Below are 16,716 nucleotides of genomic sequence, written 5' to 3'. Positions count from 1 at the left end.
ATGTTATAAACTGCGATCTTTGTGTCATCTTCACTCACACCAACGACATGTTTACACGCGACTGTGAGTGCCCGCGCGTGGCTGTGACGTAATTGCATGTGCCGCTGGGATCGGCTAGGAATCGGCAAGAGGAGAAATTGACCGGCCGGTCACCGATCCGGGCCGATCATGCGAAAAATCGGCCGATTCCGACCCCTAGCTGGTCAATCGGTGCATCTCTATCTTAAAGTCTTAAATTGGAGTTTAAAATTCCTGTAGATACCCCTGAATATAATAAATTTGTTAAATTATTTCATGTCAGTCTAAACCTTCTGTGGATCCGTTAGTAGCCGTTTCACATTCAGTCTTTTTCCATTGTAATGAAAGTGAATGCGGTTGAGATTTACTGACTTCACTTAAAAAAAAAAAAAAAAAAAGAAAAAAAAGGCCATACTTGTGTGCAGTTTTTAAAGACCAAGAATATGTCTTCCATGCTCATTGTTTTACATCCACTATGCGTCCACTTTCATTGTTTGGCAAGTCACAGTATAAATGTACAGCTTAATAAATGTATTATTTTGTGTAAGATAGAACACTATGGCTTTAGAGCAATATGATAGTAAGTAAATAATGACATTATAATTTTTGCATTTGACTGTTGTTTAAAGTTTGCTATACCTTTTTCCTAATTTGTCCAACCGAAGACTAGTCAGGGCATTTTTTATGTTGAATCTTAATTTTTACACCAGCTTTTTTTTTTATTCACTCAACCATAACAATTTAGGAAATCAGTACTGATCCTCAAGCCAAAGAATGTCCTGAAGCCTACACAGCCCAGCATGCACTGCGACAGGCTCAGATGTCGAAGGAACTGATTGAGCTTAATAAAGTTTTGGCCCTAAAAGAGGCTTTTGTCAAGAAGATGTGTCAGAATGATAGTCATTTGGAGCCCATGCAAACAGAATATCAGGTAAGGCTGGAAACCAAATCATAATGATATTGGTGAATGGCATGAAAGTGGTGTTGACATGTTTGTTTGACTTCTTCAGGAGAATATTCAAAGTCTGCAGGTTTCAGTTGGCTCTCTTCAAAAGGAGAAGGAAGATCTTATCCAGGCTCTGCAGTCTGCTAAAAAGGACACCAATCAGGCCAAGTAACTCAATATCTGTTCTGGTTTCTCTGCAAACTTGAACTGCTAGTTTTACTGCTTCAACACAAAGACAAGTTAATAATAGTTTAACATTTACATTGTATTGTTTTGTCTTGTTTAACTCTAGACTGAGTGAACAACGCAGGAAGAGACTTCAGGAGCTAGAAGGGCAAATCACAGAGTTAAAGAAGAAACTTCAAGATCAGTCTAAGCTGCTTAAGCTCAAAGAGTCATCCGTGCGCAATGTAGCTAAACTCAACCATGAGATTCAGGTTTGTGTTTGCAAGCCATCATATGTTTGATCTGTTGATTAGGGATGGGAGGTTTTACCAAAATGTTAAGACAAAAAGGTGACTGTTTAAAGGGGTCATCGAGAATGGCTTGATTTTGAAAAAGGGGAAATTATTTTTACAGATTAAATAAAAACCACTGGGTGGATTTTTATCGTTATAGGGTAGATGTGTACACACACTGCCAACATTTATGTTAAAATAACATGTAAAAGTGAACTTTGCATCCGATGACTCCTTTAAGGCAAATGTGTCTTTAAGCTAACATAGCGGAGTCATTCCATGAAATTTGTGACTTTTGCATCCCTAAGAAATAATCAAAAAATAGAATTAATATAACAAATAAATTTGCAGTTTAAAAACATGACAGTATGTATTTTTTCTTTCATTAATATAACATTATAAGTCAATTAAACTTATAACACCTAAGTCAATTAAATATTATTTTAAATAATTTAAACCACTTTTATGCTGAAAAGGGTAAGGCTTTTGGCCTGTCCCCTCTCTATGATTTATTTATTTATTTTTTTTAGCAGGACTTTTAATTTGCCAAATGAAGGCAAAATTACATAAATCACATTTGCATGTTGTTCTAAATAACAGTCTGTTGTTGTTAAGCAGTGTTTTTGGCATTTTCTATTAAATATAAATTTTTTTGGTGTCCCCAGAATTCATGTCAGGCCTGTTACCCTCATCAATAACCCTTGTAAAATAATTGTACATTCATGTGACATCACTTTTAGGAGGTTACATCATCTCTTAACCAAGATTCTAACACTTAAAAGCTTAACAAGCATTTTTCTCTCACTCCTATATAATGTTCTTTTTTTTATGATTTATAAGGCTTGACTGAAAGGGGGACATTATCCGATGTAAACAAACAAATGATCAATGAAACAGTTTTGCAAAATGTTGGTAGTTAGAATTTCAAACTAAATAAATGTAATACAATTTTTGGTAACACTTTCTATGAAGCCCCTATTTATAATACATTATGAGGGTATTTCTAAGGCATTATAATGATTGCATAATGCATTATAATATTCCTTATAATATGTTATATCATCTCATGAATACTCATAACAAAAATTATAATACATTATAATACTTGAGTATTTCAGGTTATAACTTTTAAGATTATGATTAGTTATAACACACAATGGATGCCATATTTAATCTACCTAATTTATAATGGACTATATCATATTACATTTTTTTTTTTACATTTATATCATGTTTCATTTTGATGGTCCCTTTACTCTTAGCCTTTGACTATAAACAACTTTTCAACTACATGTTAACTAACACTCCTTAGACTACTAGACTTAGTTTAAGGTTAGGCTAGGTAGAAGGTTCATGTACTTGCAAAGTTACTTATAATCAGTTTGTCATTTGGGGAACCATCAAAATAATAATAATAATAATTACTGCTAGCTGACATGCAGTTGCAGAGTAACTTATCAAAAGCTGTCTAAAGGGTACCATCAAAACAATAAAACTATTAATACAAATGTGTCATTTTACACATTCATCTGATCTGATGCCTGATCTTATGGCTCTTTGAGAAATATTATTATAATTACTTATAAGTGGTCTTTGTATGCTTTAAGTAAAGTGACATGAGAAACATGGGAAGATATGAGACTTATAATACATTATAACTATGAGGAGGTAATCATTCTCTTAAAAGCTATAACCACAAATAAGTAAAAATTATAATACATTAAAACTGTTCTTATGAATACTCATGAGATGATATAACATATTATAAGGTTTTTTATAATGCATTATGCATTTATTATAATGCCTTAAGAATACCCTTATAATGTATTATAAATACGGGCTTCATAGAAAGTGTTAGCCAATTTTTTTTTTAATTGCAAATAAATGGACAATTTGTGTAAACTCTGATTTGAATTCAGATGATGTGCTGGTTGATCTGTGCAGGCTATGAAGTCCCAGCGTGTGCAGCTCATGAGACAGATGAAAGAAGACTCAGAAAAGTTTCGTTTGTGGAAGCAAAAGAAAGATAAAGAAGTGCTGCAGCTCAAAGAGAAAGTGAGTGTCAGTCATAATCTTTTTCCTCATTAAAATTGCAAATGGGGTCAGTTACCTTTTTTCATGTTTATATATAAATAAGATTTTGTTGGAAATTAACTGTGATTTTGCATATTTCAGGATCGTAAACGACAGTACGAGATGCTTAAACTGGAGAGAGACTTCCAGAAACAGGCCAGTGTACTCCGCCGCAAGACAGAGGAGGTAAGTTGTTTTCCCAAAAGCTTTACAACATTTCTGAAGTAATTTACAATTGCAGTTTTGTTGATATATCATATCGCCTTGCTCAGATGATAATGATTTACTGGCTTGATTGGGCCAGTGGTTCAAGTTTTTACTTGTCCTGCCAACATTTTTATTGACCCAGCCACAAAAAGTCAAATAGTTATTCAGGGTTCCCACAGGTCCTTAAAAAGGCTTAAAATGTCTTAAAAAATGTTTTCCTAATAAAAGGCCTTAAAAAGTCTTAAATTCAGATTCGATGAGTTTTAAATTATTTTGGTCTCATTATCGTTTAAATATCTAAAGTCTGAAGGACCTAATGACTGTTTACAATCATTGGACAGACGAAAAAAATGTTCTCCCCTTGCGGTAGTTACTGTGTCATCATCAGTCAGAATCGCAGTAGCAGAATACAGGTCAAACTACCTTTTTTTTTTTTCTTCTGTATATAATGTTCTCAATTATAATAACAAATATAGGTACCACCAGCATTCCAGCTAGCTTAAAATGTGTGTGTGTTTTTTTTTTTTTTTTTTTAACTTGCCCGACCAGACAAACAGCCCGATTAAAACTTAAGTGACAAAAATAACCAGCAAGAATCATGAAGAATCATTCTTCTGATTTTAATGCATGCAACGTAAACTGCGATTGGTCAAGGATGGTGTATTTCTGGTATCAAGGTCGCGCTGCCTGTCTCTTTGTGAGAGACTGCAAAACAGCGCACACAAACTCAGAAGAAACACAGAGGTAAATTTTCAAAATGTGTAGTTTATTTATAACATGATGTAGTTCAGTAACATACCAAGGGAACTTTTTTGCTGAATATTCTCATGATTGTAAAAGTTACACTGATTTTAGTTCAATAACATGTAGTTAGTCAAGTAATTCTTAAGTATAAGTATATAAATCTAGTTCTTAAGTATATTAAACACTTAATGCTTACTCGTTAAAGGAGTTACTGCCACCTACTGGTAGTTTAGCATGTTTAAAAGTAACATTTCTTATTTTTATATTCATAAATGTATTTAAAACATTAATCTCATAACATTTATTTATTGCAGTTGTAATTTTGTAGTGTAAATTATTTAATCTGACTGGTAACTGCTCTATAGAATTTAATAAATTGTAATAGTTTGACATGAAATGTGAAGCATATTTAAAAAGTAAAAAAAATAGCTCTTTATAAATGTAAAAAAAAAAAAAAAAAAGCAGATTTATGTAAAAGCTGGTAGAACACTGATGAAAATATTGCTTCAGAATAAATTGTTTACACTACTAAAATCTCAGTGATGTGGTACTTTTGTGGGGATATTTTGTGTGGAATATTGTCTCCTGATATGAAAAGTTCACTGTAAATTGTAGTAATATCATTCATGACAGCGATGAAATGTAGTTTTCTTTTTGCATTAAACACGTTAAATGTTACATATGTATGTAATATAATGTGTATTTACATTACAGGTTTAGGTTTAAATTTCGTGTAAGGTGGTATTAAAAAGGTCTTAAAGTCTTCACTTAAAATGTGCAGGAACCCTGTTTTTGTTTGTTGTTTTTGACCTGTTTTATTGTATGTTGTAATAAGTCTTTATGACACCAAATATTTTAGATACCAGTTAAAATGTACAGTTCTCAATTCTAATTTTGCTACCACAGCAAAAACTATTTGCCTAGCTAAAGTTTGAATATTATTTAAGACAAGTTAACAGTCAGTAATTAAATAAACACATAAACTAATTACAAGCAGTAACACAAATTAATAAATAGAACAAAGATAAAAAGGCAATGCTTGAAGTTTGTTTGTCTTCAGGTACAGAAATTGAATGATCAAATGTAGAATAACATTACATAGTCTTCACTAGCTACGTTTACATGCAACCAAATAATCTGTTAGTAATCAAATTGATGGCTCAATTGAACTAAAAATCCTTCGTCTAGACACCTTAATCCGCTTGAGCTTGATCTAAACGAAATTTTGTTTGGATTAGGAGTGGTGTTGACCTTTTCTGATGAGAGGACATGTAAACACTTAATTGGATTGAAAACTGGTACTGTGCATGTGCAATGACGTAGAAATGGTGTAATGATGGTTGACACCGGCAGCTTCCCACACAGAGCAGACAGTAATGGGGGAACTGAGCTTGTGATTTTTATTTATTTTATTTTTTTTTTAAACACGTCTGTTTTTTATTTCGGGAAAAGTCATATTCAAGAAGAATTTTTTTTTTGTCATTATATATCAGAAAATAAGTTATCTTTTTTGTAGTATCCTTTCAAAGTTTAAGGGGATTTCCCACAACTGGTGTCAGCCTGTTCAGTGCATTGAATCAACGGCATTAATTTCTTCTAAGTGAAACATCAGCATCAACGTTACCCAGGTAACCCATACATTGAATGGTTTATAGTGACTCGCTGATAAAGACAATCTCTTTCCACCAACTACTAGTGTAACTGTTACTGCACAGACTAGGGTTAATGGTTAAGGCTCTCATATCATTATATAGTCAGTGGCATTAAATGACAATATTGCCCAACAAGTAGTTATCGTGACAGGCCTACCTGTGGGGTGCATCACCCTTCAAGTGAAACGGCTGTGAATGTGAGATTTTGTTAGTAAATCTTTTTTCATCCACTAGCATTGGCAATTGTAAAATGGATAGTTCCGGTCCTTGATTCAGATTGGTTGAGCAGTGTTCAAAGCTGTTGTAAATTACTCTACAAACATACAGGTCCTTTTCAAAAAATTAGCATATTGTGATAAAGTTCATTATTTTCTGTAATGTACTGATAAACATTAGACTTTCATATATTTTAGATTCATTACACACAACTGAAGTAGTTCAAGCCTTTTATTGTTTTAATATTGATGATCGTGGCATACAGCTCATGAAAACCCAAAATTCCTATCTCAAAAAATTAGCATATTTCATCCGACCAATAAAAGAAAAGTGTTTTTAATACAAAAAAAAATCAACCTTCAAATAATTATGTTCAGTTATGCACTCAATACTTGGTCGGGAATCCTTTTGCAGAAATGACTGCTTCAATGCGGCGTGGCATGGAAGCAATCAGCCTGTGGCACTGCTGAGGTGTTATGGAGGCCCAGGATGCTTCGATAGCGGCCTTAAGCTCATCCAGAGTGTTGGGTCTTGCGTCTCTCAACTTTCTCTTCACAATATCCCACAGATTCTCTATGGGGTTCAGGTCAGGAGAGTTGGCAGGCCAATTGAGCACAGTAATACCATGGTCAGTAAACCATTTACCAGTGGTTTTGGCACTGTGAGCAGGTGCCAGGTCGTGCTGAAAAATGAAATCTTCATCTCATAAAGCTTTTCAGCAGATGGAAGCATGAAGTGCTCCCAAATCTCCTGATAGCTAGCTGCATTGACCCTGCCCTTGATAAAAACACAATGGACCAACACCAGCAGCTGACATGGCACCCCAGACCATCACTGACTGTGGGTACTTGACACTGGACTTCAGGCATTTTGGCATTTCCCTCTCCCCAGTCTTCCTCCAGACACTGGCACCTTGATTTCCGAATGACATGCAAAATTTGCTTTCATCCAAAAAAAATACTTTGGACCACTGAGCAACAGTCCAGTGCTGCTTCTCTGTAGCCCAGGTCAGGCGCTTCTGCCGCTGTTTCTGGTTCAAAAGTGGCTTGACCTGGCGCCTTTACACGGTGGCTCTGGATGTTTCTACTCCAGACTCAGTCCACAGCTTCCGCAGGTCCCCCAAGGTCTGGAATCGGTCCTTCTCCACAATCTTCCTCAGGGTCCGGTCACCTCTTCTCGTTGTGCAGCGTTTTCTGCCACACTTTTTCCTTCCCACAGACTTCCCACTGAGGTGCCTTGATACAGCACACTGGGAACAGCCTATTCGTTCAGAAATTTCTTTGTGTCTTACTCTCTTGCTTGAGGGTGTCAATGATGGCCTTCTGGACAGCAGTCAGGTCGGCAGTCTTACCCATGATTGCGGTTTTGAGTAATGAACCAGGCTGGGAGTTTTTAAAAGCCTCAGGAATCTTTTGCAGGTGTTTAGAGTTAATTAGTTGATTCAGATGATTAGGTTAATAGCTCGTTTAGAGAACCTTTTCATGATATGCTAATTTTTTGAGATAGGAATTTTGGGTTTTCATGAGCTGTATGCCAAAATCATCAATATTAAAACAATAAAAGGCTTGAACTACTTCAGTTGTGTGTAATGAATCTAAAATATATGAAAGTCTAATGTTTATCAGTACATTACAGAAAATAATGAACTTTTTCACAATATGCTAATTTTTTTAAAAGGACCTGTATACCTTTGTTTACTTCTGTGTGTGGCTTGGCAACCACTTTGTTGCAACCACATCAGTTTCTGAGGAACTACATTGTTTGGTGGGAGAATACTGTTTTTAATAATATCATTACACTTCATTTGCTGTGTTATGTTTAGTGAAACCTTGCTATGTATATGGAATAAACATTTTATAAATGCAATAAGCCCTGTGAAGCTGTGGTTTACAGTGAATTTTGCACAAAGAACGCTCATCGTAGTTTACAATAGGTTTGTCACAATACCATAAAAATGACTTACGATACTATACCAGCTGAAGTATCACAATACCAAGTAGTATCACGATACCATGCAGTATTCTGTTCATTTAAAATTCTAAAAAATGAATAAAAATTGAATGTAAATGAAAACGGACAACATTTTTCACTAAATACTTTATTAATGTGAATGAATGACTTGCTGTTGTTATCCATGAAATCATGTAAACAAAACTCATCTAAGTGACATTTAGATGTGGTATTTATACATTTAGACTGTACGTATAATTGCATAATGTTATGAGATTGTTTTAAATACAAAACTCTGAATATAGAAATAATTTGGAAAAGAATGTGATATGATGGGAAACTTAACAGGGTTTCCGCGGGGACTTAAAAAGTCTTAAGTCTAAAATTTAAAAATCAAAATTTTTGGCCTTAAGTTTTAAATTCGCTGTTCTAGGTCTTAAATAATTTTACACAGGTCTTATTTTTCCGATGTCTATGTAACGCTACCTCTAATGCTCATTTAAATTCTCTTTTTGTTGTTTCCGTGGTGTTTTAGTTATTTATTTCACAATTCCAAATATAATTTGCTGTATTTAAACTACAAATGAGACCAGCATGCAATAGCCAATCAGCTTTCTGTTATTGGCGCGAGTCTCTCTCGGATTGTACCGCAGAAGTAAAATGGATTTAACTTTTTAGCTATGGGGAAGTGCAAGTTTAGCGACACTTAGCTTGAAAAAACTGAATATAGGGCTTGGCTAAGGCCAGTTGCTAACAACTAGATTTTTTTTCTCCCTCTGTGGAAGTTACTGCGTCTTCAGAATCGCAGTAGCAGAATACAGGTCAAACGACCTTTTTCTGTATATAATGTTATCAATAATAAGAAATATAGGTCGAGCTAGCTGACCGTCAGCCTTCGAAATACTTTTAAAATGTTTTTTTTTTACTTGCCCGACCGAACAAAACGCCTGATTAAAACTGAAGTGACAAAAACAACTAGCGAAGCATTGAAAGGCAAGAAAGATTCATATTTTAATACATTCAACGTAAACAGAAATTGATAATGGATAGTGTATTTCTGGTCTATTTGTGACATACTTTAAAACAAATGAATGTAACAGCACTCTAAAGAAACACACTGAGGTAAAAATTTCAAATGTATAGTTTATTTATAACATGATATAGTTCAGTAATATACCAAGTGAGCTTTTTGCTGAAAATTCTCACAATTACAAATGTTACATTAATTTTAGCTCAATAAAAAAGTAGTTAGTCAAGTAGTTACTTACATATTAGACAATATGCAACATTAGCAGAAGCATTCTCCTAGCAACGTTTTGCTATAATTCAGCGTTTTGATCGAATCAGTTGAAATAACTCACTCATGAAGTGACTTACCGCCACCTGCTGGTAATTTAGTGTGTTTAAAAGTATGCCTCCACACCCAACATTTCTAATGTGTATATATTTATAAATCAAATGTATTTAAAACATTAATCTCACTTTTAATTTTGCAGTGTAAATTATGTAATCTCACTGCTAACAGCCATTTAGAATTTATTGATAAATTCATAAAATAAATTTCAAAGGTAATGCATACAATTCAAAAGTAAAAAAAAAAAAGCCTTTATAAAGGTAAATCAAATATGCAGATTTAAGATGTAAAAGCTAATAGAGCACTGATGAAAATATTGCTTCAGAATTTTTTTTTTTTTTTTTACATCAGATATTTCTAGTGGTACTTTTATGGGGATATTTTGTGTGGAATAGTATCTGCTGATATGAAAAGTTCACTGTATATCGTAGTAATAAATTTAATTTATGACAGCCATGAAATTGTGTTTACTTTTTACATTAAACACATTAAATATTACATGTATGCATGTAATATAATATCTATTTCCATTACAGGTTCGGTCTAAAATTTCATATAAGGTGGTATTAAAAAGGTCTTAAGTCTTAAATTTCACTTGTTCATATCTGCAGAAACCCTGCTTAAAACCCACAGCAGGTGTTTGTGATTGAATTACTGAGTCATTCAAAACTATTCTTTTAAAATGGCTGAATCCTTCAGGAGCGAATCAAATGACTGTTTTTATGAATGGCTTAGTGATTTCGCTAATTTGGATTCTAACACAGAAACGAAACAACAACAGCACTCTTAACTCTTGCTCGTGTCATATTGCCAAACTGTCAGGAGCATTTTTGCTCGCATATCTTGAAATTTCCAAGTTAGCAGCCTGTATATTAAAACATCAATCCTTCTATATATATTTTTTAACATTATAAATAAGTACTAAGTGCAAAGCCGCTATGTTAATGAATGGAATTGCTTTCGTGATGGCAAAGATGCTTCCAGAAACAATTAAAAGTGGGCAAATGAATAAAACTGTGAGAATACTTTTTATGTAAGATATGATGTTTAGTAAATGATTGAGCTGAATCAGACCTCCTTCTTCTGATAAAGTGCAACTTCTCATTTCAAACTGATGCGTCGGAAAACACTGAATACCATATAAAGCGTATACACAGCCTGTACTATACAAAGCACAGCATATATCTGTAGCGAATTTAGCTCAAAAGGGAAATGTATATAAATAATTACAATTAATTTTGATTAATTACCATTATTTATATCAGCCGCCAGTAGTAACTGTAGCGGAATCGAATCGCCATCAATTAATCTGTTCATCTAGCGAACATACAGGGTAATTCCGTATCAACCCTAAGCAATGATACTTTCTTGGCCACAGAAAAATAACATTGTTACAGTAATAATGCATTAGAGCATGTAGCTTGATCGGAAATCGTAAAGGGACATTAATTTGCAAGGCAGAATCAGAGACTCATGTAATTTGTGCACAAGAGTTTTATTAACTAACGACTAACATATAACTAATCTAAACAAACAAACATATACTCACTCATACAGGGTAGGGTAAGAGGATGGTTAGAGCAGTACAGGAAAAGGGGCGTGAGGCTGAGCTGACCATCTAAAGAACCATCAGTTTCTAATTCAAAGAGCCGTATACGATAGCTTACACAAAACCTCTGTTTAGTGGAAGAAACGATACTTGCATCCGAACGAGAGTCTCGTGGAGCCTCTGAAGAAGTCCTTGATGGTTCCATTTGATGGCCGGAGTTGCACTTTCTTGAAGCTCTGAGGTTGTTCTTGACTCTGTTGTGGTTGAGAGAGTCTTATCTCCCAAGTGAGCGGTTCTGAGGAACCGCAGGCCGCACTTCAGAGATGGGGATCCAGAGATGGCCATGAGTGAAGAGAGAGAGATTTCCGATTGTGTACATTTTGATAAGTTCCATAGTCGAGTGAAATGACGTCCAGTGGGAGTAGTCTGTGTGGAGAGTCCACACAGCTCCATATGTTGAGGCCCCCCTCTAGGCCTGGGCCTGTGGAGGCCCTCCCCACAGGCAGCAATCAAGTTTTCAGAAGAACTTAGCGGAACTGTGTGTGAGTCCTTTTATATTCTAGGAAGAGTGACGCCTCTCAAAGTGGACTTGACCAATGAGAGAGGCTGAATTCCAAGCGGGGGGTTTCGAAATGATGTGGGTAAATTCATGTAAATCTACTAGGGATTCATGAAACTCTAATATGTTACCTGTGTATCAACATATAATATGCATCATCTTTTAGATCATCAAAATACGAATTCAGAGATACCAAACATGACACGTACATAATATATCTACATAATATATATATATCTATATCTATCTTAACACATGCATAAAGACATTATACAATACAAAAGACAAGATACATAAACCGCAATAACATACACAATGATTTGAGGCCGTGTGGGTGTTCATTCATAGGAAGGTTTTCTTATGAATTAGGGAAGAGTCCATTTCAACAGGCAAAATGTCTTTCCTAGAGTTGCTGCATACCTTTGGATCGTAAAACTGGTGTTATCAGCTAGTCGCCCTGGCAACTGAGCCCTTTGGCCTGTTGGTGCCTTTCGGGGGTTGTTTCCAGAACGCCAACCTATAGTTGGCTTGTTGGTTTTAAAGATAATACTGTTAAATGTAACAAATAACTATGTCTGATTGGCCCATACGCTACAAAGACATTTTGGCAATCAACTTGTAATGTTTCTGCTGGCGTGCATGTTCAAATGAACGTTTTAAACGGTATTCCTGCTGTGCATATAACATGTCTTACGGTACTACCGTATGGACGATACTACCATTTTAAACGCAATGGCACCGCGGGTATTTTTAAGCTTTAGTATCGCGATACTACCTTAGTACCATTATATCGTGCAACCTTAGTTCACAATCTCCCAAATTCTATTATAATAAATGAAGTTCTCTTTAGTGCATAATTTAATCTTCTTGCATTGTCTCCTCTTCTGATTAGCCATTGTGTTTATGAAATCACCAGATATGTCTGTGATTGGCTACATTGCACAATTCTGTGAAAATGCATTGTAAATGGAAACTCTTGCTGTCCAGAGCACAAACACAAATACACACTAGATTGTTAACCAAATCTGTTTTGCCGACACGCTATTAATACAGCTTCAACTGAGGGCGCTCTTGCTTTTGTTTGAGGGTGATTTTGTTGTAGTACTGTACTTGATCAACCTGCAGTGTTCCATTTATGAAGTATGGTGTAATAATCTAAAATGTGCATCAACAGGCTGCTGCTGCTAACAAGCGTCTAAAAGATGCTCTTCAGAAGAGGAGTGAAGTTGCAGAGAAACGCAAAGAAGTTCAGAACCGTGGAGCAGAGGGTGTCAGCAGTAGAATCAAGGTACCTCACTTAGAAAACAACTAAAAGTTTGGTTTGTTGTCCTGTTATTTGTCATTTATGTTCTCTTTTTTTTTTCTACTTTTTGCTATTATTTGTACAGAGACTGTATTTTTTACATTCTTAAACCCTCCCCAACCAACCCAGAACATACTGCCTAATATTAATAATGACATTGATTAGAATATAACAAAGATGGATATGCAATAGTTGAATAAAAATGAAAGAATAAATAAATAAATAAAATAATTACAAATGGAAAAAGTTAAAATAAAATAAATAAGTGAATAAATACATGAATAGATAAATTAAACTGGATACCATAATCAGGAATATTACAATGTCAAGGAAGTACCTTTATGGCAGTAAAATATGATAATAAGGGTTGCCAGACATAAGAGAATTTATGGGAACCTCTGATTGAATATTTAATATTTTCTAGATGTAGGTATAACATCAGATCCCGAAGCCATTGTGATACTTTAGGTGGATTTGTAGATTTCCAATGTAATAAAATTTGTCTGAGAGCCAATAAGGATGCAAAGGCAATGATATTTAGTTGTCTTTTAGTCAAATTTGATTCATCACCTGGAACACCAAATATTGCAAATTCTGCACATGGCTTCAGTGGTGCTTCACACACTTTGGAAAGTGTATCAAATATAGTTGACCAGTAAGCAGTAAGTGTGGGGCATGCCCAAAACATGTGAGTCAAGTCTGCTTCACCTGTATGACACCTAATACAGGTCTTGTCAAAAGCAGGATTAAAGGAGGTAATCAGTGTTCTGCTTAAGTGCATACGGTGCAATACCTTAAACTGTATTAAACTCAGTCGGGCACAAGTAGTACTACCGTTCACTCTATAGAGGGCATTCCTCCAAAATTCCTCTGAAAATTGCATACTGAGCTCGCTCTCCCACATGCTTCTGATCTTGTCTGTTCTTGCATTTTTTAAAGACATTAGAATTGTATATATTCTTGAAACAAGACCTTGTAGATGGGAGGGTACTTCTAACAGAGTCCACAAGAGACTTTGAAGGGATGTTTGGAAAGATGAGCTTTGGGCATTAACGAAATGACGTATCTGAAAATAACGGAAAAGGTCAACTGAATTAAGAGTGAATTTGGAACACAAATCATTAAAACTTGCAAAAATACCATCAATATAAAGATCACTGAACCAAGAAATGCCCTTATCTTGCCACTGTTTGAATGCAGAGTCTAGTTTTGCTGGGAGGAAAGCATGATTATTGCATATTGGACTCTGAAACAAGAGTGCTTGTCTTAACTTCAAATGCTGACGTAGTTGAGTCCATATTTTAAGAGTGAAATGAACAACTGGATTTGATGTATATTTAACTATTTTAATAGGTAAGCTACATGTTACAAGAGCTTGTAAAGAGGTTGCTGTGCAAGATTTAGACTCTGTTTCAAACCAATCAGTGCCCCCTGATGAGTGCATCCAGTAAATTATATTTTGGACATTAGCCGCCCAATAATAGTATAAGAAGTTAGGAAGAGCTAAACCTCTGTCACTTCTATTTTTCTGAAGAAACTCTTCTTGGAATTTTCCCATCCCAGATAAAATTGGAGATAAGTTTATCCAATGTATTGAAAAGGCTTTAGATAGAAAGATAGGGAGGCACTGAAATATAAGAATCTTGGAAGAACTGTCATCTTAACACAGTTCACTCTGCCAATCAAAGACAGGTGGAGAGGCCTCCATTTTTAAAAATCAGATTTGAGTTTAGTCAATAGAGAAGTGAAGTTATTTTCATATAGTCCTTTAAAGTTCTGAGTGATATTGATGCCTAGATATTTTGCCATGCAGAAGAGAAGCATGGAATCAGGCATATGTCTGGCGAGTGAGTTAACAGGCATACATTCACTTTTGGAAATATTCAGCTTATAGCCAGAAAAGGTCCCAAAATTGTGCAAAACTTTAATGTCATTGATGCATGATAAAGGATCTGAAATGTAAAGAAGCAGGTCATCAGCATATAATGAGAGCTTATGTTCAACACCCCACCTAACTATGCCATGCAAAGAGGATATATATTTTAATGCTAGCGATAATGGCTCAATTGCAATTGTAAACAAAAGAGGACTTAAAGGGCACCCTTGCTGAGTGCCCCTTGACAAAGGAAAAAATGTATGATCTCCATTTATTCGTAACTACTGAAGCAACTGGAGAAGTATAAAGCAGACGAACCCACTTTATAAATTCGGGGCCGAAAACCAAACCTATCCATAGCAAAAAAAAAAAAAAATCCCACTCCACCCGATCAAATGCCTTTTCGGCATCTAATGACGCTACAATTTCAGGGGTGTCTTGGGATGAGGGAGTGTAAAGAACATTTAAAAGGCGACGGATGTTAGAAAATATGTGCCGACCTTTTATAAAACCAGTCTGGTTAACTGAGATGATATTAACTAAAGGAGACTCTAATCGAATTGCCAATAATTTAGCTAAAATTTTGATATTCGCGTTTAACAGAGAAATTGGTCGATATGAGCTGCATTTTGTTGGATCTTTTTGGGGCTTCAGTAAAAGAGTAATCAGTGCTTCACTAAGGGACTTTGGCAAAGTTCCTTGAGATAAAGAATATTCAAACATACTAAGGAGTGAGGATAATTTAATTGAAAACTTCTTGTAGAATTCAATCGGAAAGCCATCGGGCCCCGGGGTCTTGCCGCTCTGCAGAGCTGATATGGCCTCAGATATTTCTTGCAACTGAAGGGGATGATCTAAGTCTTTATGATCCAAAGAGATAGTGGGGACATTTATTTTATCAAAGAACTCTACCAGTTTAGATCGATCCTTAGGTGTTTCTGATGTATAAAGGTAAGAATAAAAGTACATAAAAATATTATTAATTGTAAGGGGATCAATTGTTAAGTCCCCTGCATTACTCTCAATTTAGGAAAAATGTTGTGCTGATGACCTGGAACTTAAGCTGATGGGCTAAGAATCGGATGGCCTTATCACCATGTTCATAAAAAAAAAAAAAAACTTGTGACCGAAGAATAAGCTGTTCTGCTTGATTTGATGAAATTAAATTATACTGAGTCTGAAGATCAATCCTTTCCTTATAGAGTTCTGGTGTAGGGGAGGTAGAGTATTGACTATCGATTTTGGATATTGCGTCAATTAAATGATGCCTTTTCCTTTCCCTCTCTCCATTAATAAAAGCAGTATATGATATAATGTCTCCCCTAAGCACCACTTTTAGAGTCTCCCAAAGGAGAGAAGGGGAGACATGCTCCGTTGAATTAAATTCTAAAAAATTGTCAATTGAGCAAGACACATGTTTGCAAAATGATTCATCAGACAACAGCGATGAATTTTCCTCTTGCCTTTGCATTAAATTTAGAATGGTAAATGTGCCCAACCCATGGTTTCTTCAATCTAAGATGGTCTGAATTAAGTAAATGCGTCTCTTGAAGGAAGATTATATCGGAATTAAGACGTTTAAGATGAGAGAGAATTCTGGACCTCTTTATTGGACCATTAAGACCTTTAACATTCCATGATGTAAACATAACGATTGACTTTCCTGTCATTCCTCTGCTTGATACATCAGACATAGTACAGCATAGAAGGATGAACACTGCACCTGTGGCATAGATAAACCTGGTATCCAGCTAAGTTGCTCAATATCTCTGGCAATGAATGAAAACAGCCCCAAAACAAAATGAGTATCC

At 35.2% G+C, this 16,716-nt stretch overlaps 1 protein-coding gene and 1 pseudogene across 1 annotated transcript in view; one reads left to right on the top strand and one right to left on the bottom strand.

Annotated features, from left to right (window-relative positions):
* LOC141292873 (multidrug and toxin extrusion protein 1-like) overlaps positions 1 to 16,716 on the bottom strand; it is a 341,992-nt pseudogene that overhangs the window by 250,242 nt on the left and 75,034 nt on the right.
* Positions 1 to 16,716, top strand: part of kif4 (kinesin family member 4) — a 107,540-nt gene that overhangs the window by 55,374 nt on the left and 35,450 nt on the right. Inside the window, exons 15-20 of the mRNA XM_073824895.1 lie at positions 764 to 949; positions 1,029 to 1,132; positions 1,257 to 1,401; positions 3,367 to 3,477; positions 3,598 to 3,681; positions 12,901 to 13,014. Of these exons, the coding sequence (XP_073680996.1) occupies positions 764 to 949; positions 1,029 to 1,132; positions 1,257 to 1,401; positions 3,367 to 3,477; positions 3,598 to 3,681; positions 12,901 to 13,014 (744 nt within the window). The remainder of the gene's footprint in view (positions 1 to 763; positions 950 to 1,028; positions 1,133 to 1,256; positions 1,402 to 3,366; positions 3,478 to 3,597; positions 3,682 to 12,900; positions 13,015 to 16,716) is intronic.

This window comes from Garra rufa, chromosome 19, assembly GCF_049309525.1.
Source record: "Garra rufa chromosome 19, GarRuf1.0, whole genome shotgun sequence".
In the NCBI taxonomy this organism is placed as follows: Eukaryota; Metazoa; Chordata; class Actinopteri; order Cypriniformes; family Cyprinidae; genus Garra; species Garra rufa.
This window is presented reverse-complemented; position numbering and strand designations above follow the sequence as displayed.